General features: G+C 36.9%; 1 protein-coding gene across 22 annotated transcripts in view; it reads right to left on the bottom strand.

Annotated features, from left to right (window-relative positions):
• The window catches only part of Patronin (calmodulin-regulated spectrin-associated protein patronin), a 213,072-nt gene that overhangs the window by 13,767 nt on the left and 171,923 nt on the right, over positions 1 to 27,382 (bottom strand). For 12 of the 22 annotated variants that reach the window (XM_053795411.2, XM_053795414.2, XM_053795409.2 and 9 more), the window contains 8 exons: positions 26,912 to 27,177; positions 25,913 to 26,646; positions 25,329 to 25,643; positions 18,675 to 18,911; positions 8,405 to 8,612; positions 7,743 to 7,868; positions 1,482 to 1,589; positions 1,053 to 1,235 (listed from right to left, as the gene is read on the bottom strand). In XM_053795411.2, coding sequence (XP_053651386.1) covers positions 1,053 to 1,235; positions 1,482 to 1,589; positions 7,743 to 7,868; positions 8,405 to 8,612; positions 18,675 to 18,911; positions 25,329 to 25,643; positions 25,913 to 26,646; positions 26,912 to 27,177 — 2,177 coding nt within the window. The remainder of the gene's footprint in view (positions 1 to 1,052; positions 1,236 to 1,481; positions 1,590 to 7,742; positions 7,869 to 8,404; positions 8,613 to 18,674; positions 18,912 to 25,328; positions 25,644 to 25,912; positions 26,647 to 26,911; positions 27,178 to 27,382) is intronic. The other 10 variants (XM_053795410.2, XM_053795420.2, XM_053795424.2 and 7 more) reach the window with 10 other exon arrangements.

Here is a 27,382-nt window from a genome sequence, read left to right on the forward strand (position 1 = left end):
AATACAAATAGGCAAGTACACACACAAAGAAAATATGTAATCTTAAATACTACAAAAATTTATAATTATCTTAAATGCTACTGAAAAATCTGATAACAGATTCTACTGCAATGCACTACAAGTTCTTATATACAATGTAACATACTTCTTGTACGTAGTCCTGCCAGCAAAGTAACAAAAACATTTTACCATTGTAGCCTCTTGATCAAAGAATTTTTATATACAAAGCTTACAAGGGAAAATTTATAAAACGCAATCAGCATCAGAGCTACCTATAGCCTTCTCAAATAAATTCTTGTAAAATTCTTTCAAAATTACTTTACCAGTGAACATTATTCTCAATATTAACCATTCAAAACCTTTTGGTTTAGAATGTATAATTTTTTCTATACATTTGGGCACAGTTTTAGACACTACAGCTATTTAGCATCAATGAGTGGTATGGAATTTAATGAAGTTAAGAAGTTTTGGGAGATTAAAGCCACACTATTATAAAAAAAAAAGCTCTAAACCCTTACAGGTCATACAGCCTTCATATGTACAAACTGTTAATCGCAATCACTCTGGGTCACTGAGGACAATTTTCTCCTGGTGTAATTAGTTGGAAGCAAGGTTAGTACGTACTTTAACAAGCTTTTCTGTGCCTAAAGTTATTAGAGATAATCTATGAATAATTAATCTTGAGCATCAATGTTCTTTTAAAATAATGAAACAGTTTCTTAATATATCTATACAATTTTTCACTTAGGACATGCAACTTGTGCTTTGATGTTTAAATTTTCTTAACAGTTACTATGAATAACACACACCACATTATAGACTATCACATGCTACTATGGCTATTACTTAGAGAATTATCTGCTACACATTATCCACATTTTAGCCTGTTAGTATAAAGATGATGGTAAGAATAATTTAAATATTTACATCCACCACCAGAATGGTTTAGAAGCTGACGAGGTAGAATCTACACTAATATTGTTCAAATTAGCCACCACCACCACCAGTTACTGGGAAGGCAGATTGATGCCTGCCTCTCAGGTGGGGCTTACCACTCAGATTGCCTGTTGACCGGTACTTTTTGTATCCTCCAGATGAGCCAACATTGTTGTAGGAGGAGGCAGATCCTCGCCTCAGCCTGGAACCACTGCCTTCCAGGGCCAGGCTTGGTCGGCGCGCCTCATGTACACGATAATCCTCACCATAATTGAGGCCATCGCCTTGGGAGCCATACACTGTGGCATGTGGGGCAGTACCATTTGTAGCAAACATAATGAAAATTTCACTTTCTTAACTTGAAATTTAAGCTATAAAATCATTAGAAATATTAAAAAGTAAAGACTGGAAGAAGCATAGATAGTTTAATTACTTGTACACTTTATAACTACAAAATTTTCCTTGCTTCTTCCAATCAGAGGGGGCGAATACAATTTTGATAGTAATGCAACACATGCAAACCACAAAAAGATCTGAAGACCTACGTGAAGTTTTCCTGCCATCCCCTCGGGTGATTGAGGAGTAACCAATAACAGAGGTGGGACGTCTGCCTGTGTGGCCACGGTCCAAGGTGCGGGTCGTGCTGGGATAGTCTAGTGGGTGGGGATAGAGGTGTGCACATGCCATGAGGCAATTCAAAATAAAGTACAGCAAAAATAATACACAAGTAAATAAAACAAAATACTCTAAATAAAACTGGTGCAAGGGAAAGATGCTCAATCAGAATTTTCCCTACTTAATTATTAAAACCTGATCAAAACAGCCATAATACAGCCACAACTGAATTACATTTTATAAGATTTAAAAAGTCATGAGCATCTTTTGAGTTTTAAGAGAAAATTAAAATAAAACAGTTTAGAATATACAACACTTACACTACATAATCTAAGCAATACTACTTGCAGCAAAAGCTTTACAAAAAACTACTTTGTTACATATCTAGGAAGAGAATGCTAAGCTACAACAGTTTTACAGGATAAGCAAGTTATTATTGATTTTATAAACTTTTAATTAGAAAAACAAAATAACTAGGCATGATTTGACTTCATTAGGACAAATGTGAAAGGTATCCTAGTTTCTTTTCAGAGTGTACCTACCAATACAATTCAATGAAATCTATACTACACCATAAATTTCTCCTACCTACAGTGCATCTATAATATTCAAAATTTAAACACAATGTATGTGAATATTCTTGAACTATTCAAAACTCCCAGGCCACTAAAATACTGTTAAAACAAAGCTGGTAAAAAGTTTAAACTTACCAAAGTGATGAAAAGATGTATATAAACCAATTCAAAACAATAATTTATATTACCCTTACCTCTTTCTAAACACAGTGACAGATCAACTGATAAATTCCTTTAACTAATGAGACTTCAGGGAATGAAGTTACTTAACATCTACCTCTCACCTCATTTAACATAGTATTTTTTCAATAAGCTACATAATGACAGTGAAAGCAAATGCTCTAGAGATTCAAAATAGGTATAACAAGGTTTAATCATGTCAGTAGTCAAAAGTTGAGAGGTGGATCCAATTATGTGAGTTTACAACCTATTAAACCAGAACACCATGAATAGGAAACCTGTATAATATGAACCCTTAAGCTGTCCATATACCTCAAGCTGAAGGCCTTCCTATTTTTCTTTAAGTAAAATTTGCTGTAATACTTATGGAATTATGCAGGTACAAAGTTATAGACTGGGTAGATTGGGAAGCACTTTATGAAATGGCAATTTTACCCAATTTGAGGCACATGTCAATGCTCAAGTTAACCTTGATTCCCAGCTATTTTTCTAGTATGCCTTTTGTCCTGCAAGAAATTGCCATTCAACCATCAGAACTACCTTAAGTACCTAGAAGTTGGTAATTCAACCAATTTTACACCAGTTTCAAAAATTTAAAAACAGTCCAGAATAAAAACTGCAGGCATTCCAGCCACTAAAGCAACCCTCACTTTGTTCATTATGTCCCCAGGCCTCTCCTATATACCATCTGCCCTCCATTTTGGATCTATCGTCACACACAAACAATTGACAATGTTTCCAATTTTTCTGGTTAATAAATCATAACTCAGGAATGCTTGTTCATGGTTTAGACCAGTAGTCCTCAACCTTCCTATACAAGTGAGCTACATTTTATGGTCAAATGTATGATGAGGGCCACATGGTTGTATTGACACTGCAGTGTGGGACCTACATAAAAGGAATTCATAATTACATGTGAAGACCACATCCATTTCCTAGAAGGGACACATGTGGCCTGCAGGCCACAGGTTAGGGACCCCTGGTTTAGACCATCCCAATAACTTAAGTCAACCTAGCAAAAAAACATAAAAGACAGGGAGGGGATGGTGGGAAGGACTGGGGCCCTTACCCTTTTACCTAGTCTATGTATTGGCACCAAGAAACAGCCAATAGTCATTAAAACCACCATAGAAAATGCCCCAAACTCACCAATTTAACCTAAATGAATGGTCAGAGATAGCTGTTCCCATAATGCTCTGTGTGGGGCAGGTTTAATATGTATACTGCATACACCAACATCATTAATCCATTCTCTCATGAACTCAGATTAAGTTGTAATTAACAATTGTCAATGAATAAATAGAAGGGTGGGCAAAAGGTTCAAACTGCAGTCTGCAGTGCGTAAATTGACAGTCTGATGCTCTACCATCCAAACTAACCCAGGGCAGCAAATCAGAGGGCACTATGAATGAAGCATACCAGTACATCATAGACTGCCACGATGTATGTGATGGACAATTCAAGGTTCAAGTACGAACTTAATTCGTTCCAGAAACTGTTTGAGTGCCGATGCCAAACGAATTTGTTCCCTTAAAAGTGCTTAAAAAAGCGCTTACAAAAATATGCTTACATAATTGTTCAAGTTGGGAGCTGTTCGAAACTCAAGTTACCACTGTATTAGAAAGCAAGGGACCTAAAAGTTATCAAAAATGTGTCACTGGAAGATCATATAAATGAAGAATTCATATGCTACATTAACCCTTTCATTGTCCAGACCCCCGATATTAAACTTGTCCACAATGTCCAAGAATTCTCAAAATAATTATACAGTTTCAAAGTAGGGTCCAGAAAAACACAATGTAGGCATTCCTGGCACTAACATAACATTTCCTCTGTTCATTAGTTACATTCCAAGGCTTTACATATGAATTCCATTTTGAGTTGTTATTCACACACACACACACACAAAAAAAAAGATTTAGTTATGCAATATTGTAAAAATTGTATAAATAATATCAGTGCATTTGTTAATGCATATTAGACCCACCAGTTGTACATGTACTGGACAAGTGATGTGATTTGTTTACTTTTGAATATTGGCAAAAATTTAACATTTCTGCTACTTTGAGCTCAATTTCAAGCTATTTTCAATCCTGAAACCAATCAAAATCATCTCTATATCTATAATATATCTTCCATCTATCATATGAGCCCAAGAAATAGAGAATATACCCATATGAAAATACACTGCAGAGTTGCTGTTTTAAACAAAAACAGTGTGAGTTTTTTTTTTACATTATGCACTATGTGCTGCAGGATTTTTTATATGGTGCACAATTACTGCACAGATGTATTCTCTCTTATCTAGGCCCAAATTTACTGCTCACAGCTTATCCAAGTGAACTGAGCTCATGGTGTAGTAATATGGCACTGACAGTGACCTCAAACCTGTAATACTATGGCACAGACAACGGAAGGGTTAAAAAAAAATTATTATAAACTTTTAAATATATGGATGGATAAAAGCTAAAAATGCTGTTCATAACTTATATTGGGAAAAAATTGGGAAATGCAGAGGCAGTGTGGTGCCTGTATTTATATTAAAGATAAAAACAAAAGGATAATAAGAAGCAACAAAACAGCTCTCTCTCAGAGCTGCAAAAAATGTCAATTATAATGCAAATGCAAATATAATTATTATTATTATAATCAAAAAGAAGGGCTGAACCTAAAAGGGTCATACAGTGAAATAATAAGATAACTGATGCAAATTGTTGATGATATAATCAAATTATAAAAATTGTTGAATAAACCCTTATGGTATAGTATACAATCCTTGTGGTGGAATTTATCCCACTTGTCATTCTCATCATTCACTTCCTAAGGGGTGCCTATGTGACCCCAGATGATGATTGGTACCCCTACCAAGTAGGACAGAAAGAGGGTATGTTAAACAGATTCTCTATGTATTGCCTTTTTTTGACATATCTTAAGTCAGCAATGGATCATTGTCAAGAGTTGAGACCTTGCCTCACTAGGTCTTACAATCTCAAATTTATGAATGTCACAGTGACTAACAACCTGAGTTATACAGTCATGGCCCCAGGGCATTCGATTTTGAAAGCCTGGGGGCAGTCAGTTTTGCTCCAGCTGCACACCATGTACGCTGTCAGCTGCATCTCACGGGGACCGCACAGAGAATGGCTCTACTGCCCAACTTATAATTTAAATTGTGCTTTAATGCCTAGTCCAACCTTCTAGAGAGGAGAATTGTTAGAAAGACTGCTGGGATAAAGTTTACCACATTAACAAGCTTATGTGCTGACCACCTGTGCAACACTTGGGTATCTTCATTGCCAATATGTTTCACATGCACAGCAGGCACTGTCAGTTAAATAGACATGATTTCAATCAAGGATAAAGGACTAAACACCTATCAAGACTGAGGGACTAACACCTCAAAATTACTTTTCTACTTCATTCACTGTATTCAATATTAAAATAAATTCTTCATTTGACTGAAGAAACCTACTGTGCAGGCAAAATGCTTCATTAACCCTTTGAGGGTTTTCGTCGTACTAGTACGTCTTACGCGTAGGGGTTTTTGACGTACTAGTACTCATAAATTCTAGCAGCCTCAAATCTAGTGGGAGAAAGCTGGTAGGCCTTCATATGAAAGAATGGGTCTATGTGGTCAGTGTGCACAGTCTAAAAAAAATCCTGCAGCACACAGTGCATAATGAGAAAAAAAAAACTTTTACCATTTTTTTTTAATAAATCAGCGACTTTGCAGTGTATTTTTGTATGGTATTTATTGTTGTATTCTAGTTTTCTTGGTCTCATTTTATAGAATGGAAGACATATTACAGAAATTGAGATGATTTTGACTGGTTTTACAAAGAAAGGTGCCTTGAAATTGAGCTCAAAGTAGCAGAAATGTTCGATTTTTACCAAAATTCAAAGTAAACAAATCGTGCCAAGCGTGCAATACACGTCAACTGGTGAGTCTAATATTCTTTCACAAGTGCACCAATAATATTTATACCATTTTTTACACTAATGCAGTAGTCTGCATAACAGTAAATCTTATATTTTTTGTGAAAATAAAAATTCAAAGTGGAAAGCAAAAGAATATAAGAGGGACCTTGAGACGTGACTAATGACCAGAGGAAATGTCATTTTAGTGCCAGGAATGTCTTTCTTGTTTATTCTGGACCCTATTCGGAAATTGGCATCTTTTGAAATTTGAGTGAAATTGGCAAAATTGCTAAATTTTGACCACTGTACTGGATAGTTGAATTTCATAAATGAGTGGTTTCTTGCACCCATTCGATAGAAAAAATGGAGTTCTAGCGAAATATTCATGTTTTTTGTCGACTAGTACAGTGAAATTGGCCGAAAATGGGGCTCAAAGTGGGCAAAATCGCCGATGCGTAAACATCGCCGAGACCGCTAACTTTGCGAGAGCATAATTCCGTAAGTTTTCTATCAAATTTCAAACTTTTGGTGTCTTTATGATCGGGAAAAGATTCTCTATCTTTTCATAAGAGAAAATAATTTTTTTTTTTTTTTTAAATTTGGCCGACCCTGAGAACGAGTTTCGGAGAGGGCCTGTCGACCCTCAAAGGGTTAATAAGGATACCAAAATGCTGAGTATGAGTCTTATTCATCAGCATGTTGCTTTTGTTCCAAAATTTAATTTGTCTTTATCTTTACTTGATTTGTCTATGGTAATTCGCATTCTTGTCAGTGGCAATCTCCACAAAGCACTTAAAAGTCAGGTCACAAGATACAAGATCACATTACACCTTCAAGATATGTACATTGTTTTACCTGCTCATATCAGATGAAGAGTGCAATGATACTGAGTCAATGTCTTGGTTGATTGCTTTACTAGCATCAACGTCTTGATTGGTTGTTTTACTAGCACTTTTATGTGTATAACAGTATATTTTTAGTTTTGGTCTAAATCAATGCACTATTCATACAATTGACCTATTCAATGCATGTATTCTGCAAACCAATGTAACCTACTACATGAATCTGTAACCTTAATTTATATCATACTGTATGTCCTGGACCTGCAATACTCAGCACAACGTCTGGTATACAAGAACATGCAACAAATTTGGTGTACTTGCCGAAGAGCTCATTGAAAGACTCCTCCCTCGAAAGTATTGAAACACATTCCCAGACCAGCCTTAAAGGAGATACAGTGCCTAAATTTATCAAGAAATTTAGTTTCAGGAACATAAATAAAGCTTCAAGTAGGAGTATTTTCAAGCTATCACTTGGAGACTAAAGTAAGGAAAAAAATTATTATCTGCTAATGATTTCTAGGTTCATCAACCCCACAGCATGTCTCTGACCAGGCTTCCTAAATTGGAAAACAAAATTACAGCAACAAAAATAATAATACCTGTTAAGTATTTCTCTATGACTACCTAATAATAATAAGTGTATGGAACAATTTTCTTTACTGAAGATGATGATTACCTCCAGCTAAGCTGCCGCTGGATCCACGAGAGCCAGCTGCACGTGTGAGCGACTGTGAAGATCCCCACCGCCCGCTGCTCTTCCTCATACTGCCAGATCTGCTGCCTTCGCCTCTCCTCCCAACCTCTACAACACCACACACAACACCACACATAAGCACGTGTGCAGGTGCACATGGCAAGCCAAGCTAAAATCCTTGCCTTTCTTAACAGTTAATTAAAGGACAAAGGCTAAATCATTCATGTTAATTTTAAAGAACATTAAAATGGTGCATTTCAATTGATTTGCCTGATTAAGCTGCACAAGCAATGATTATATTCAACAGTGCTTAACAAGCTCAAGCATAGTGACACTTGTATAAACTGTGCCAAATAATGATGTTTGAAAAGTTAGGTCAATGTATAATAGTATACAGTTTCAAATTACAATGTAAAATGCTCCAATTTGTTTTACTAGCAAGAAGGGACTGAATAGGTCACAACAGTTACTGGAAGACAAAACATGCAAGCATGCATACACTGCATGCTAGTGCTATTTCAGGTATCTATTCATACACTTAACCAAACTCACTCTCTCTTGCAATGCAACTCAATATCATAATGAAAAAGGATGTCATAAAAATCAAGACAAGCACAACTGTTCAGTACAGTATTGTTACTTACCACCAGCAATGTTTTGAGAGCTCCCTTTCTTGCCACGACTAGGTGTCAGTTCTCCATCAGTTGTGTCTGACACAGATGACCCCGCCATAGTTTTAGGCCGCGGTCTACTGCCTCCTGGCGGTTTGTTTCTTAATCGAACTGATGGCTTTCCATGTGAAGAACTAGGGGGGTCAGGACTCAATCCCGGTGGAGGTTCGTAATACCGACCCTATGGAAATGGAAAACATACATGAGTATCTTGAAGTAACTTATTAATTCAAAATAAAGGGTAGCAATGAAATAATTGTCACCAGCTACACAAAAATTAGATAATCATAATGCAACACATGCTAAGCAAAGCAATGACAGCCACTATCGTGCAAAAAACTATAAACAATTATGCATATACAGATCTCCCTCAATATTCGCGAGGGTTAAGGGATCAAGAACTTTGCGAGTGTTGAAAAATCACGAATGTTTGGTGCCCCAACATATTGTAGGGAAATATAATACAATACTGCTTCCTTAACCTACTGAACCATGAACAATCATAAAACACATGAAAACATTGTAAAATATTGTACTAGTGCCAGCCCTTTGGTAAAGAAAGTGAGAAAAACTATATAATTCAAGAAAGAACTCATAGCAGAGTACCAAAGTGGAGGAGGAAGAGAGGGGAGAATGTGCCTTCTTCAGTGATTCTACAATATGTATGACACTAAATCAGTGTAAGTCGATAAAGGCCATAGCGCCAGCCAGCGATAAAGTGTAGCATTAACAGTATAGCAAGTAAGCTAAGCGATTAGTCGATAGGTTCGTGCTGTCCTTTTTCTAACACCTCCAATGTTTTTGGAGTTATACAGGGCGACTGACAACAATGCTGCCTCCACCACCATTGTGTACGGCTCAGGTCTCAGTGGCCCTTATACACCCAACAACAACAACACAGCAACACTCGTAACATACTTAATGATGTATTTTATTCAGTCTAGAGTATATGTCATGTTTCTATGTTATTAATATTGTTTATTATGTCACATTAGATGAATTGTGATGGATAAATAAGCTGTAGGGCTAATATTAGTGTCATACTGAAGGACTATCTTGTCCTATCTCCAAACAAACTCTGCCACTGCCACAATTCATAAGACATGTAATGACATATTTTAAATATGATGGGGCGGATGGGAATTCGCGAATGTTCGAAGCCCGCGAAATGGAAAACGCGAATGTTGAGGGAGACCTGTACAGTAAAACCTCTCATAAGATGCGGCTTACTTTCCTGAAAGTAAGTTTGGTATGAAGAACAGCATTATATAAAGTGAAAAACAAATGGGAATAACAGATTTATAAGCCAAATACTTACAAATTTACATCTTGTTTTTAGTAATGTACGAGGTAAAAATTGCTAAAGTACAACTTATCTCACATTCTGTCTGCTATTATTTGAAGTCTTTGCAGTGTCTAAACAGTTAACGTGGGTATACTGAGTGTAGTTAGTTGGATGTAGGGAAATTGATCAATTGACACATGCACACTAAGGTACATGTGAACATCATAAAATAAAAAGTAACATTTCCTTACCAAATTGTACCAAACAAATGGGAACTTCCCACAGACATACCAAACATATACTAAAGATAAATGCATTTGAAAAATGATACTAATAAAATGGTGAGGGAGGCTATCTGGGGAGTGTGGAGAGAACTGCCAACTCTGGCTTTAGTTAGGAAACTATTAGGCCAAAATTCGAATACTGAGCTGCAGTGCAGTGTCCACACCTTAAAAAAAGAGTCATGTAGATCAAGATTGTTAAAGTGCAAAGAGCTACAAAATGGAAACCAGAGATAAAAAGTACAAGTTGAGATAAAAGTCTGAAAATGCTTAAGATGCCAACACTGGCAGATGAGAGGAAGAGGAGACATAACAGTGTGAAAATATATGAAAGAATGGATAAAAAAAATTTAATACCTTCACAGGGATAACAAGAGGTCACAAACATTAAAAAAAAAAAAAAAAAAAAAAAAAAAAAGAGCCAAAGGAATAGTCAGATTTTTTTTCAGAAGTAGAGGCAGAAGAATGGAATAAACTCAAAGACACGGTAATAAAGTGATATAGCTACTGGATATCAAAAAAATATATGACTACATTAATAAAGGCGGCACACCACAAGCAAAGTTCTGCTCCTGCAGTTACAAAATAGGTAATAACAAACAGGTAAAAATAGGAAAGAACTTGCATAACTACAACATACTCAAGATCCCACTACATAAAACCTTAACAATTTACATCTTCCTTCAAACTTGTTCCAGAACATTTACGACGCCATCTTCCATTAAATCTAGATTTATACTCTCTCAACCTATCTTACTCCAGTTTTTCTAACTGACCAAAGAATCTCAAAGAAGTCTTTTGCTCTATAAATTCTACTTATACCACCATGCCTCCTATTTTTTTTCATTATATTTAGGGAAGTGCTAAACTTGCGTGTCAAACAGTGCACTGGGAATGGGGAGGTATCAGGTTCAATCCAAGAGCCCCTCACCATCAAGGTACCTCCATTGAGGGGTAAACACACACACGTTAAGCTAAAGCTACAAATAGGTAATCAAGTAGCCACAAACCACATAAGCAATTGTTTCCCAATGCTCTCTGGATCAGAAAGATTCTGAGGACTAAGACTAAAATTAGCATAAGGGTGGAAACTATACAAAGTGATTATGACATTCGTCAAGTCAGAAAACATCAAACAAGGGTAACAGAGCCATGAGGGAAGGATACATCAAACAAAAGCAAATTCTGACACTGAGTTTGTTTACATAAAACCAGCAGATGACCAGTTCATACAGAAAGTTTGCAATACAGCACAGTGTAATATTAAGATAATTCTCAACAAACAGAAATTGGGGAATATGAAAAAGCATAAAGGAAAGACAACAACAAAAAGCAATAAACTTGATTAAAAGTCCCACTTCAAGGTACTACAATGCAATGTAACCATAAATATCAATGCTAATTGCTAGAACTAACAAAAACTTGTTCCTTGAACATAAACTAAGCATTACAGGAAGAAATTACATTCACCATCGACTTACAACCTGCGCGACATATGACCACTCGATTTACAACTGTTAGACGCCGTAGATGTTCTCGGAAATAAACAACTGTTTGTGCTGTGCACAGTGTTTCTCATAAACCTTACAGTATAAAATACAGTACTAACAGTGTACAATACAGTACTAACAGCATAAAAAGTAAAGTAAAAAATGAAATACAAAAATAATAAAATAAAATCATTACAATAACTGTGATGTTCTATTCTTATGCTAATATCAACAATAAGGCTTATTTACCTTTCACAATTGATCTATTATGAAGTAAGGTGAAACATCAACAGAATAGACACACAAAAAATACGCCAGAATATATATTATCAGGTAGTAGGTTGGTAGACAGCAACCACCCAGGGAAGTACTACCGTCCTGCCAGATGACTGTGAAACAAAAACCTGTAACTGTTTTGCATGATGGTAGGATTGCTGGTTTCTTTTTCTGTCTCATAAACACGCTAAGATAACAGGGATATCTTGCTACTCCTACTTACACTTTGGTCACACTTCATAGACACGCACATGCATATATATATATACATACATCTAGGTTTTTCTCCTTTTTCTAAATAGCTCTTGTTCTTTTTTATTTCTTCTATTGTCCATGGGGAAGTGGAAAAGAATCTTTCCTCCGTAAGCCATGCGTGTCGTATGAGGCGACTAAAATGCCGGGAGCAATGGGCTAGTAACCCCTTCTCCTGTATACAATTACTAAAAAAGAGAAGAAGAAAAACTTTATAAAACTGGGTTGCTTAAATGTGCGTGGATGTAGTGCGGATGACAAGAAACAGATGATTGCTGATGTTATGAATGAAAAGAAGTTGGATGTCCTGGCCCTAAGCGAAACAAAGCTGAAGGGGGTAGGAGAGTTTCAGTGGGGGGAAATAAATGGGATTAAATCTGGAGTATCTGAGAGAGTTAGAGCAAAGGAAGGGGTAGCAGTAATGTTAAATGATCAGTTATGGAAGGAGAAAAGAGAATATGAATGTGTAAATTCAAGAATTATGTGGATTAAAGTAAAGGTTGGATGCGAGAAGTGGGTCATAATAAGCGTGTATGCACCTGGAGAAGAGAGGAATGCAGAGGAGAGAGAGAGATTTTGGGAGATGTTAAGTGAATGTATAGGAGCCTTTGAACCAAGTGAGAGAGTAATTGTGGTAGGGGACTTGAATGCTAAAGTAGGAGAAACTTTTAGAGAGGGTGTGGTAGGTAAGTTTGGGGTGCCAGGTGTAAATGATAATGGGAGCCCTTTGATTGAACTTTGTATAGAAAGGGGTTTAGTTATAGGTAATACATATTTTAAGAAAAAGAGGATAAATAAGTATACACGATATGATGTAGGGCGAAATGACAGTAGTTTGTTGGATTATGTATTGGTAGATAAAAGACTGTTGAGTAGACTTCAGGATGTACATGTTTATAGAGGGGCCACAGATATATCAGATCACTTTCTAGTTGTAGCTACACTGAGAGTAAAAGGTAGATGGGATACAAGGAGAATAGAAGCATCAGGGAAGAGAGAGGTAAAGGTTTATAAACTAAAAGAGGAGGCAGTTAGGGTAAGATATAAACAGCTATTGGAGGATAGATGGGCTAATGAGAGCATAGGCAATGGGGTCGAAGAGGTATGGGGTAGGTTTAAAAATGTAGTGTTAGAGTGTTCAGCAGAAGTTTGTGGTTACAGGAAAGTGGGTGCAGGAGGGAAGAGGAGCGATTGGTGGAATGATGATGTAAAGAGAGTAGTAAGGGAGAAAAAGTTAGCATATGAGAAGTTTTTACAAAGTAGAAGTGATGCAAGGAGGGAAGAGTATATGGAGAAAAAGAGAGAAGTTAAGAGAGTGGTGAAGCAATGTAAAAAGAGAGCAAATGAGAGAGTGGGTGAGATGTTATCAACAAATTTTGTTGAAAATAAGAAAAAGTTTTGGAGTGAGATTAACAAGTTAAGAAAGCCTAGAGAACAAATGGATTTGTCTGTTAAAAATAGGAGAGGAGAGTTATTAAATGGAGAGTTAGAGGTATTGGGAAGATGGAAGGAATATTTTGAGGAATTGTTAAATGTTGATGAAGATAGGGAAGCTGTGATTTCGTGTATAGGGCAAGGAGGAATAACATCTTGTAGGAGTGAGGAAGAGCCAGTTGTGAGTGTGGGGGAAGTTCGTGAGGCAGTAGGTAAAATGAAAGGGGGTAAGGCAGCCGGGATTGATGGGATAAAGATAGAAATGTTAAAAGCAGGTGGGGATGTAGTTTTGGAGTGGTTGGTGCAATTATTTAATAAATGTATGGAAGAGGGTAAGGTACCTAGGGATTGGCAGAGAGCATGCATAGTTCCTTTGTATAAAGGCAAAGGGGATAAAAGAGAGTGCAAAAATTATAGGGGGATAAGTCTGTTGAGTGTACCTGGTAAAGTGTATGGTAGAGTTATAATTGAAAGAATTAAGAGTAAGACGGAGAATAGGATAGCAGATGAACAAGGAGGCTTTAGGAAAGGTAGGGGGTGTGTGGACCAGGTGTTTACAGTGAAACATATAAGTGAACAGTATTTAGATAAGGCTAAAGAGGTCTTTGTGGCATTTATGGATTTGGAAAAGGCGTATGACAGGGTGGATAGGGGGGCAATGTGGCAGATGTTGCAAGTGTATGGTGTAGGAGGTAGGTTACTGAAAGCAGTGAAGAGTTTTTACGAGGATAGTGAGGCTCAAGTTAGAGTATGTAGGAAAGAGGGAAATTTTTTCCCAGTAAAAGTAGGCCTTAGACAAGGATGTGTGATGTCACCGTGGTTGTTTAATATATTTATAGATGGGGTTGTAAGAGAAGTAAATGCGAGGGTCTTGGCAAGAGGCGTGGAGTTAAAAGATAAAGAATCACACACAAAGTGGGAGTTGTCACAGCTGCTCTTTGCTGATGACACTGTGCTCTTGGGAGATTCTGAAGAGAAGTTGCAGAGATTGGTGGATGAATTTGGTAGGGTGTGCAAAAGAAGAAAATTAAAGGTGAATACAGGAAAGAGTAAGGTTATGAGGATAACAAAAAGATTAGGTGATGAAAGATTGAATATCAGATTGGAGGGAGAGAGTATGGAGGAGGTGAACGTATTCAGATATTTGGGAGTGGACGTGTCAGCGGATGGGTCTATGAAAGATGAGGTGAATCATAGAATTGATGAGGGAAAAAGAGTGAGTGGTGCACTTAGGAGTCTGTGGAGACAAAGAACTTTGTCCTTGGAGGCAAAGAGGGGAATGTATGAGAGTATAGTTTTACCAACGCTCTTATATGGGTGTGAAGCGTGGGTGATGAATGTTGCAGCGAGGAGAAGGCTGGAGGCAGTGGAGATGTCATGTCTGAGGGCAATGTGTGGTGTGAATATAATGCAGAGAATTCGTAGTTTGGAAGTTAGGAGGAGGTGCGGGATTACCAAAACTGTTGTCCAGAGGGCTGAGGAAGGGTTGTTGAGGTGGTTCGGACATGTAGAGAGAATGGAGCGAAACAGAATGACTTCAAGAGTGTATCAGTCTGTAGTGGAAGGAAGGCGGGGTAGGGGTCGGCCTAGGAAGGGTTGGAGGGAGGGGGTAAAGGAGGTTTTGTGTGCGAGGGGCTTGGACTTCCAGCAGGCATGCGTGAGCGTGTTTGATAGGAGTGAATGGAGACAAATGGTTTTTAATACTTGACGTGCTGTTGGAGTGTGAGCAAAGTAACATTTATGAAGGGATTCAGGGAAACCGGCAGGCCGGACTTGAGTCCTGGAGATGGGAAGTACAGTGCCTGCACTCTGAAGGAGGGGTGTTAATGTTGCAGTTTAAAAACTGTAGTGTAAAGCACCCTTCTGGCAAGACAGTGATGGAGTGAATGATGGTGAAAGTTTTTCTTTTTCGGGCCACCCTGCCTTGGTGGGAATCGGCCGGTGTGATAATAAAAAAAATAAAAAAATATATTATCAAGCATAATATGAAGGCCTGCTGTGCAGATAGGAAAGGGACTTTGTGGACACCTACTTTAGTCACTCTTATGAGAGAAAACAGGTCTAGCATGAGGGCAAACTGTAACAGACACTCATAGCTTACGAAAACACAGCAAAAAAAAAAAAAAAAAAAAAAAAAAAAAAAGGAAAAAGGAAAAAGATATTTCCTGAGTACTCGGTAAGTTATTCACCTACTTTGTGAAAACCAATCAATAATAATGAACAGATTGAAGTGATTTCCACAACAAACATAAAAGAATGATTGCTTTACAAGATTAAGATTTAATTTTTGAAGTATCCCTATCGGCAATTTTCCAAGGTTCGACTTACATCCATTTTGACTTATGACCGGTTAGTCGGAACCAAGCTCGGTCGTAAGTCAGACAGTACCTGTACTTAGTGAGAAATTAAGAGGAGAGAAAAGGGAAGTGAATGATGCAATCGGAGAGAAGCCAACAGCATGAATGTGTATAGTCAACAACTGACACCCACAAGAAATTACCCATTTTCAGTACTTTTGCAGGATTGGAGTTTGCAAGTGGTGTGCATAGGTCAGGCAGGCTTTACGTGAACATACTGGTAACAAGATTTTTCCAGTGGTCGAAGAAAATCTAAACCAGTGTAGTAATGGAAAAATTATTTCTGAGAGTGTTAAAATTTCATGATAGATTTTATTAGCTTGTTTTTGGTTCTTCCAAAATAATAAATATATAAGAGCCTAAAATGCAAATTTATTTTTCGATAACCCTACAAATCCCCTAATACTTGTTGAAACAAAGATATATGGCAAACACAGTTGAGCAGCAACAAACTGAAGATATTAAAAATTGAAAACTAGAAAAAACTGTTACAAAATATCTAATGTAGATTGAAATCAAAAGAGACAAACAAATTAGAAGATCTCAGACAACAAAAAATTACCAAATAACTTGTGTCAAAAGAATTTTTGGAAACTGCAACACAAAATCAAATAACAAAAATCAATGAATTTTGCTAGAATTTTGGGGTAGTATTATGAGACCAATACTGGCTTCAAAGTCGTAATATTACAGGACTGAAAATGAAAGGGTTAAGGAAACCAGAGCAGGTCATACAAATAGAAGCTAGTTGGGAACTCCACATGGGAGGAAAAACACATGTCCAACTACACAATTCATCACAGAATAGTCTTAAACAAGTAATTAAACAAACCCACAAACAAACAATGCAAAAATTAATACTGAAGGAAACAAATACATACATGGATAAGGATGAAGATACTTTATGTATCAAGATATGTATTTTCTAACCTCAGAACAATTGCCAAACAAATAACAATGAAGAATCCAAGAAGACCCCTCTACAAACTGAGAGTACTACAATCAAATGGCACCAAAATCTCTAATCTGTATTCTATAAAATGCAGCTGTTGTATAGTACAGTTGATATATGATCAGATATATGCAAAGAGCTCAACTTATGGGGTTCATTCAGGGAAAGGAGTTGCAGAGCCTCAATCTTCTGTCTGCTAACCACAAATCAAATGCTCTACCTAATTGTACTTGGTTAGGTGTATTTATTTACACTAAGAAATGTACACCAGAAAAATGTATGGCATGGCAACAAAATAGAGTTACGGAATATTAACCCTTTCAGGGTTGCGACCTCCACTCTCAAACTTGCTCTCAGGGTAGGAGATCAAAAAAAAAAAAAAAAATTATGAAATGAAAGAGAATCTGTTTCTGAAAGTAATAAAACAAAACGTACAAAATCTGATGGAAAACTGATGAAATTAAGCTTCCACGATTTTTGCAATTTCGTCCACCGAGTCCGATTTTAGGCCAATTCCACTGCCCAAATTCTTAGCTATTTTGCTAGCATGTCTTCCATTCTATCAAGTGAGTACAAGAAACTACCCATTCAACTATTTAAGCTACCCAATAAAGTGGTCAGAAATTGGTATTTTGGCCAATTTCACACAAAATTCAAGAAATGCCAATTTCAAAATAAGGTCCAGAATAAACAATGCAGACATTCCTGGGATTAAAATAACATTTTCTCTGTTCATCAGTAATGTCCCCAGGCCCCTCGTATATTATGCTTGCTTTCCATGTTTAATTTTTTTCACAGAAAAAATTGAAGATTTACTGCTATGCAGACCATTGCATTATTGTAATAATTGTATAAATAATGTCATTATTTTCCTAAATAAGTATTAGACTGGTCAGTTGGACACACATTGGACAAGTGACATCATTTATGTACTGTACAATATCAGTAACAATTGACAATTTCTGCTATTTTGAGCTCAATTTCAAGCTACTCTCAGTCCTAGCCCCAATCTCTGTAATATATCTTCCATTCTATCAAGTGAAACCAAGAAACCGAGAATACAATCATGGCCCTATGTTGTACATCCTACAAGATTGATGGACTGAACACATCGACTCCAGGCTGAGGGACTGATTACCTCAAACTCCTCTTCTCCTCACACCTTTCTACTTTGTATTGGACTGATGAAGCCACTGTGTGGCAAGACGTTTCCTCAATATAAAAATCATGGTTGCAGTTTTTCTCATTACGTACTGCATGCTGCAGGATTTTTTTTTTGTAAGTGCACACTTACCACAGACACTCTCAAATCTAGGCCTAAATTTACTGCTCACAGCTTATCTGAGTGTGCTGAGCTCATGGTGTTGTACTACGGGACTGACACTGGCTTCAAAGCTGTTATACAACGGGACTGACCCTGAAAGGGTTAAAACCAAAGGCCTTGGAAATGACCTTATTGCAAAACGGATACAAAGAGTGATGATAAACACACAAGTTATAAAAGGATTCAAGAAAGCAGACATGGAAGAGTTTTAAGGACCTGCAACAGAGAGAACAAGAGGCCACATTTTCATATTAAAAAAATATTGAACAAATAACTGAAATTACTTCACAAATGGTAAAAAAACTGAAATGGGATACACGAGGTAGCATGCCTCACAACCGTTGGAAACTTTAAACTATTTATGATTAATTAACAATAAAACACCATAAGAGCTCTACTCCTAACTGCTAATAGGTAAACACACACTCCCACTCACCCTATAACTGCATTCATGAACAAAACCCATGACAATTAAGAGGATGTTTTTTTTCTTTACACATTGGTATAAACATTTTAACTTGGGGATATTGTTAAGGTAATTGAAGAGCTCAAGAACAGTCTAAACAGTCTGATATTATAAATTCGTTGGTACCTCTTTTTCTGCTTCCTCCATGGCTTTCTTGATTTTATATCTCTCTAAAATCATTTGCCGTCGTGCTTTTTCTTCTTCCTTCTTTTGTAGTTTTTCTTCTTCTTTTAACTTTTCTGCTTCTCTTTTTGCTTGTGCTTCCATCTCCTTCCTTAATCTTGCCTCCTCCTGTTCCTGCTTACGCTTCATGGACATCATCATCAGCTTTTCCTTCTTCTTCTCCATCTCTGATGCAGATGACTAAGATGGGTAGGTGTAAGTTTAATTTCCTTTCATATAATTAAAGTTTTCAACATAAGCACCTTAACCCCCAGACTATATACTTCAGAAAATTTATGCATATTCTCAGATACATTTTAAAGTTAAAAGATTGAGTACAGTATAAAATGTATTTCGACCTAAAAGAACAAGCTTTAGTTCATTTAAATACAAAACACAGTTTTGCTAAATGATAACACAATGAAAATGTTCACACAAGTTTTCTTTACTAAGAGTAAAGTCAACATATGTTAGACAAGACATCAGTTAGTAGTCTGCGGAAACTTAGGTTCATCCAAAAAATATTGATAATACTTAGTAGTAGCATAGTAAAATTTAAAAATCAATATTTCAGTCATGAACAGTTTAAGAATTAAAATATTGAGAATTTAATATATACTGATTTTATTGTAAAACTATACCAAATGCTAAAGAAAATATAAGAGATTTCTTTCCAGAACAACAATTTTTTTTTTTTATGAAGTTGGTCTGGATCATAAGTAAGTTGTATGTAAATCTTTTGTACCATGTTTTTTCCTAGTATAAGGTATAAATGCTTGTATAAAACTCAATATATGGCAATGTCACTGCTGGAGAAAAAAAAATTGCATACAAAGTTTTTGGTGGCAATTATTCTCGTATAAAAAAAAAAGCTTCATCAAGTTGATCACTTTTCACAGAGCAAAACACTGTTGAAATGAAAGCTTGCTTTGCATGCATCTTTTAGTCCTTCCTGACAGCATCTCATCCATATATTCAAGGCACTTGCTCTTCAGTATGCATTTCCTTGTACAGATATCCCTATCCCACATGCTAATTCAATCTATAGACCCACATCTAAAGAAAAATTGTAGGTCTGTGATGTCAAAATAATAATACTAAAGAAGTTAAAATGTCTCAAACATTGATAATTAGTTAAATTTCACAGTGACAGAAAATACAACACAAAGAAATCTGAACATATGAGCCTCCGAGACCCCCCTTTCATCACATTCATGAGCTAGAGAGATTCTTAGTGATAGTGAAATCCAAATAAACATCATGTTCTTCATTGTTGTCTACTGCCTCAAATGCTGTACTGAAGAACGTCAGTATATTTGTCAGGCAGGAATGACCTCTTGTGAATCAGTGCTGGGATTCATTAGCCAAATGGAACAGAATGCTTCCTCTGTAAGCCATGCATGTTGTAAGAGGTGACTAAAATGCTAGGAGCAAGGGGCTAGTAACCCTTTCTCCTGTATGTATTACTAAATTTAAGAAGAGAAACTTTCGTTTTTCTTTTTGGGCCACCCTGCCTCAGTGGGATATGGCCGGTTTGTTGAATGATGATGATGTAGATTTTTGTACTCCATGTCATTTTCCATTTGTGTGGGGGTTTCCTGATCAAATAACTTTACTAGTATCTTGTGTACACAGAAACAGAAGTCAAAACTCAAAATACAGAAACAAATAAAGGGCAAAATATAGTAGAGGTCCGACTTATAAGTCTCTAAAATATGACGTTTTGCGTTTACAAAAATGGCATTTTGGAACTAATTAATTATGAAACAAATGTTATTGTTGTTGTTTATAGAGCCATTGACAGCATATGCCACTCTGCCTATCTTTTTCACCCTCAACCTTTGCCAGCATTTCTTCTCCAAGGTAAATATTTACGTACACTTCATAAAACCAGTTTATTTCTCTACATTCTCTATTATGTTTCATTATGTTTTTACACAACATTTCTTATTTATAAATACACTGTTTCATTGTTTTCCTTATAACACTAGTGATCTAGTGCAGTTAGCCCCACAAACACTCCGTTTTCTCTTATAAGAGCATAGGAAGATATAGTCAAAGTGGGTGAGGGAATGGCCACCACCACTCATCACAATGACATATTTTATTCATTCTAGAGTATATATCATGTTTCTATGCTATTTACATTGCTTATTATGTCATATTAGATCAATTTTGATAGATAAATAAGCCAAAGAGTTGATATTTGCGTTATATTGAAGTATTTTCTCCTGCCTCCTGAGAGCAGGAATTCTGCTGGAATGGATTAATGGCATTTCAATTAATTTAAATGAGGAAAACTGATTTGATATATGTATGAGCAAATTGAGTTACGAGCTAGGTCACAGAATGGATTAAACTCATATGTCGAGGTTCCACTATACACATTTTTCTTGGCTAGCTTTTACCAAATGCATTCAAACTTTGTTAATTTTATGCATAAATGGAAAACTCACATTCGTTCTGTAAAGACTGGTCAAGAACTAAAGACTGTAAAGTATCAGTATTAACACCCCAAATAAAACAGAATACCTTACAACAACAACACCTAAATTTTCTGCCTTAACACTCACACCATCAAATTTTAATAGGTATGAAAGGGCTCAATCAAATCAATGCGGTCAAGTGGAGGCAGGACCAAGAGCTGGACTTCCTCAACAAAGTCAAATGGGAAATTTCTAAGCATTTTATTACTATCCAGCTACACCTACTCCACTGTAAGGCATGAGGGGAGGGGAGGGAAAATACGAAGAATAGAAAATGATGGGTGCTGGAAAGCAATTGTATTCAAAGTAGAATTTCTTTTGAGATATTATCTAATAGAGTGGTTGAAATATATTTAATAATTTACAATTGTCATGTCAATAATACCGCAATATGTTTTCTTTAACCCTAAAACTGTCCTCACGTAGATATACGTTGACGTGCGGTGGGCACCGAACGTACATCAACATTTTATTTTTCATTCCTTCAAATTTGGTGCGATAGGCCTGAGTCGCCTAGACATGAAAGAATGGGTCTGTGCACTCAGTGTGTGCACTATGAAAAAAATCTAGGAGCACTTAGTACCTTGTGGAAGCACCAGTTCAACTGAGCACCAGCTAGAGCAAATATCATGGCAAACACCAAGGATTCACTGATGTCATGTCATATTAACACTCACATTTTAAAAGGAAAGTAAAAACAGGTTAGATAAATGCATAAGTGGGTGTGGGTGAGTGTGAGTTGGACCTGACTAGCTTGTACTACTAGGTCAGATATAGTGCTCCTTCTTTCAGTGAATGTGACCTGACTAGGTGGGTCATTGGTCTAAGCTGGGGAGTGACATGGACTGCTTTGCATAGGCCAGTAGGCCTGCTGCAGTATTCCTTCTTCTTTATGTTCTTAAGTATTTGGTTGGCTAGCTGGCAGGCTTTGGCTGTCTGTCTGTATCTGTCTATATTTGTCTGTCTGTCTATATCTCTATATATCTGTCTATATCACTGTCTATTTGTATCTGTCTCTCACATGTAATCATAAATAGTTATACATAATGTAAATTACCTAGGATAACCCAAAAATTCCAGGCCAAGTGCTATATAGTGTTTGTAGACATGAGACATAAATAAACATGACACAAGTAATAGCAGTGTCACTTGCTCAGCATCAGGGAGCAGCACATACACCACAAACCAACAGGTTTACTAGCCGCTCCCTGAGACAGACAAGCAGATGGAAAGACAGACACACAGGCAGACAGAAAGACAGATAAGCAGAACTAGACAGACAGATAGATGTACAGATAGACAGACATGTTTGTGTGAAAGAGTAAAAACATATAAAGGCAAGGTTCCCCCCTCCAGCAGTGCACATTCATCAAATGTCACTGTTATCTGATGCTGTCATAACACCATTATTCAAGTAGTTCATATTACACTCCAGGCACACAAAAGACAGATAACCTGAACTGGACAGACAAGCAGAACTAGGCAGACAGATGTACAGATACAGACATATAGACAGGTAGACTAACAGACAGACATACAAAGACATGTGTGTGTACAAGAGTAAAAACATATAAAGGCAAGGTTCCTTCCAGCAGGGCACATTCATCAAATGTCACTTATCTGACCCTTGTCATAACACCATGCTTCAAGGGGTTTCATACTCCAGCGTGTCTAAAACATTGCTGGGACCTATAAATACTTTGTATATATTTCTAGACAATAGTAAATGACCAGGGCAGGTAAAAATGTTCACCTGTCAGTGTGACTGTTACAATTTGAGTACTATTTTAGTACACAATATTAGTGTCAGTACAAACATTGGCTATGAAATCACAAGAACTATTATAAATTGTAATTATCAGAACATAAAATAAAAACAAGAAAAAAAAAGGTAAATCGGCAACACTTCTGCAAGCCGCAAGGCTGGATGTTGCCGTCAGGTGAGCATCCAGAGCCAACTTCACGGTCTTATATCTCAGTAAGTACTGGCCCTAATTTTTTTTTTTTGTATTATACTTAACCCTTTCAGGGTCGAGAGGCCCTCTCCTAAACTCGTTCTCAGGGTCGAAAATTTTTCAAAAAAAAAAAAAAAAAAAGATTTTTTTTCTTATGAAATGATAGAGAATCTTTTCCCAATCATAATGACACCAAAAGTATGAAATTTGATGGAAAACTTACGGAATTATACTCTCATGAAGTTAGTGGTCTTGATGATGTTTACGCATCGGCGATTTCGCCCACTTTGAGCCCTATTTTCAGCCAATTCCAGCGTACTAGTCGACAAAACTCGTAACTATTTTGCTAGAACTCCATTTTGTCTATCGAATGAATACAAGAAACCACCCATTTACCAATTTCAACTATCCAATAAAGTGGTTAGAAATTGGCAATTTTTTCCAATTTCACACAAATTTCAGAAGATGCCAATTTCTAAATAGGGTCCAGAATAAACAAGGCAGGCATTCCTGGCACTAAAATAACAAGTTCTCTGTTCGTTAGTCACGTCCCCAGGCCCCTCTTATATTTCTTTTACTTTCCACTTTGAATTTTTATTCTCACAAAAAATAGAAGATTTACTGTTATGCAGACTACTGCATTAGTGTAGAAGTGGTATAAGTAGTATCAGCGCACTTGTGAAAGAATATTAGACTCACCAGTTGACGTGTATTGGACGCTTGGCATGATTTGTTTACTTTTGAGCTTTGGTAAAAATCGAACATTTCTGCTACTTTGAGCTCAATTTCAAGGTACTTTTCATTGTGAAATTAATCAAAATCATCTCAATTTCTGTAATATGTCTTCCATTCTATAAAATGAGACCAGGAAAACTAGAATACAACCATAAATACCATACGAAAATACAGTGCAAAGTCGCTGTTTTAGTCCAAAAACATGGTCAAAGTTTTTTTTTCTCATTACGCACTGTGAGCTGCAGGACTTTTTTTTATACTGCACACACTGACCACATAGACCCATTCTTTCATATGTAGGCCTACCAGCTTTCTCTCGCTAGATTTGAGGGCCCTAGAATTTAGGCGTTCTAGTACGTCAATAACCCTGGTGCGTAAGCTGTACTTGTACGTCGGAAACCCTGAAAGGGTTAAGAAACTGAGTCACACTTCAGGAATCATGAAATCGTAATGACACGATTGCAGACAAACCATACCACGGGCGGGGATAGAACCCGCAATCAGTCATAAAACTCCAGACTGATGAGCTAGCCAGCTGGTCTAGTGGCTTGGACGTCGGTCTGGAGTTTTATGACACTGATCACGGGTTCTATCCCCACCCATGGTATTTTTTTTTTTTCACAGTTCAGGAATTTTTCCTCTCTGCACTGTCTTGGTGAACCATCACAGGTTATCAGAACTTTTATGCAATTTCAAATATAGCACCACATTTTAAATGAATATTAAGCAATGAATTAGTTATGAATTAGAGTAAAAATGAAATAAATACTGTATGCATAATTATATAAGAAATTATAGTTTAATATATAACTGAACAATTTTTGTTAAGGACCTCGTTTTTTCTAAAATAATTTCTTAAAAATAAAATATATGTAGAATATTTATTTATGCATGAAGTGAAGGAAATCTTTTTCCAATGTAGCAGAGAGCAGACAAAAAAGCAACTGGGGCACAAAATACTCATGCAAGGTGCTCAAAACCTCCCATGAAGAGGTAACATCCATGAGATGACATTAAAAACATCACTCCAGTCCTCTATCTCTATTATTTTTACTTTTGACTAACTATGTATATTCATTAGGTTTATATTATGGAATGTGTGAACATTTTTGTTTCTTGCACATCAGTATAATGATCAACTTAAGATGAGCAAGCTTGTGCTTCTTCTAATCAATGAGAGAATGAAATAAGCTAATACTCAAGCAGTGAAAAAGACTGTTTGATTTTTATCACTTAAATTTTGTCCTAAGATTAATTTCAATACAATACCCAATGATAACAGACAATATTGAAAACTGTCTGCATATCTGCATACAAATGCAAAAACATTCACTTGAAAGGTAGATAGATTTCTGATGTAAAATATTTAAAAGAAATAAAATATGCTATATACTCTTACCTTCCTACATGTCTCGACAAATGTGTTAGATAAAGATACTCACATTCTCACTGTTGGTTAGGTCATCTGCAATGACTATGGCCATGCCAGCAGTGGGTTCTGCTAATTGGTTCTTACTGGAAAAGGGAGCCATTTCATCCGGATGTATCTCAGGGCAAGGCTCATGCTCCTCCTGTTCAGTCTCCGAAGGAGAGTTATGAGATAGCCCATTGATTTGGGGTGAGGGATAGCCACGTTTTGAGCTTGACTGGAGACTACTGAGGGTAAAAGGTGATTTAGCCATGCTGGGGCTAAGGGTTTGGGTCATGCTGCCACTCTGAGGATCAAACGAACCATTGGAGGTCCGACTGGGTCGGATCTGAACGGGCATATACACACACACATGCATTAATGCAGGGATAAGTACGTTAGGAATCACACACATGAAAAAAGCTCAAGTTGTTACTAGATATGCAATAAAACACTGAGTATAAACTAAATAAAAAAAAGACTACAACACAACATTTAATAATTCTTATCTGATTATACTGTAGTAGGTGAAGATCAATAAGCAGATGTTAATGGATTCTTGATTTATGCTGTGATGAAAGGTTTGTAAGAAATCTTCAAAGTATGTTTAATACTTACAGGCACAACAGGAAGATCTTCTCTGCTCGGAGTTGTTGCTGGTGTTGAAGGACTGGAATTTTTTCGAGACATTTTCTTGTTCCGTAACTGGGGTTTAGGTTTTCTTGGGCCACTATTACTTTCAAATGATATGTAAAACCCTTTATCACCTTTTGGACCCTCTTGAAGAGGCTCTGCTTTAATATCAATTTCATCATCATCCTCATCATCATCATCAAGGCCACCAGTGTCTTGATGATAAGGCGGAGTCCGAGATCGTTGTGGTGGGGCAGGCTGGGGTAAGTCTACATCATCATAAATTGGAGTGCCCTTCTTTGTTGGCACTCTGAAAGTTTTGACTCCTAAACTGGGCCTTGTGGGTGACCCGGGTTCATGGGAAATACGATAAGTTTTGCTACCTGAAGAAATGGATAATCTTTTCAATTTATCACTCGCATCATCTTTCTGATTTTCACTATGTTGTTCATCAGTAGAGTTAATAAACGAAACACTTTGTGGTTCCATATCATCAGGTGGAGGGGCGGCTACAGGGGCATGAGAGACAGAGGTCTGTCTTGTAGGACTAGGGGACTTCTGCTGGCGCTGTGGAGGTTGTCTACTAGGAGAAGACTGAGCACTGGACCTAAGGCTGCCTGGACCACGACTGTCTGCACCAGGACCCCAACCATCTCCACCTGTACCTTCACCATGTAATCTAAATGGTGGTGTCTGACCCATTTGTCTTTGATGGTCACCTGAAATGATAGTAAAATAAATGACCCTCCACATCCCTTAGGTCTCTTAATATACAGTAAATTTCTGACATCAAGCCTTAAATACATGCAGAACTTGACATGATTAATGAAAAAAATAGCATAGGCATAGTCTCCCAAAAAATACAAATATTTAACTGTCTGTACATGTTACTGAATTATCAACATGTATTTGACAACCTACTTCACTTCTATGATAATTTTTAAGTGTACTGAATATATGTATGATAACCATAAAATGACTCACTGGAACCGTATGTTTGTGCATTAGGAGGATACCCTCTAAATTGGTGCTCAGGACTATAAAATCCTTGGCCATTCTGGTACATAGCCTGAGGAGGTAGTGATTGTGGTTGGCCATGAAGCATAAAGCCTTGGCCTGTGCTGCCCATCTGAGGCTGAGTGTTCACTTGACTCAGTGGAGGCATTTGGGCAGGATGGCTCATCTGGTAGCCAGGGTAGTAATTAGGATGCTGTCCAGCCATCATATAATCACTCTGGGGCATCATAGGTCTGCACGAAAAGAAGCATGAGAAACTCACAAGTACAAAAAATAAATACATATAAATTTGCATTTTAAATTCTTTATTCCCCTTAAAGCACACCCTTTCCTAAATGGGGTAACTCTATATAGATACTTTTCCAGACACTTCAACGGCTTTTAAGTAATAAAAAACAAAGTAACTGAAGAATGGATTGAAGAAATCTATATACATAA

This window comes from Cherax quadricarinatus, chromosome 78 (genome assembly GCF_038502225.1).
Source record: "Cherax quadricarinatus isolate ZL_2023a chromosome 78, ASM3850222v1, whole genome shotgun sequence".
NCBI lineage: Eukaryota > Metazoa > Arthropoda > Malacostraca > Decapoda > Parastacidae > Cherax > Cherax quadricarinatus.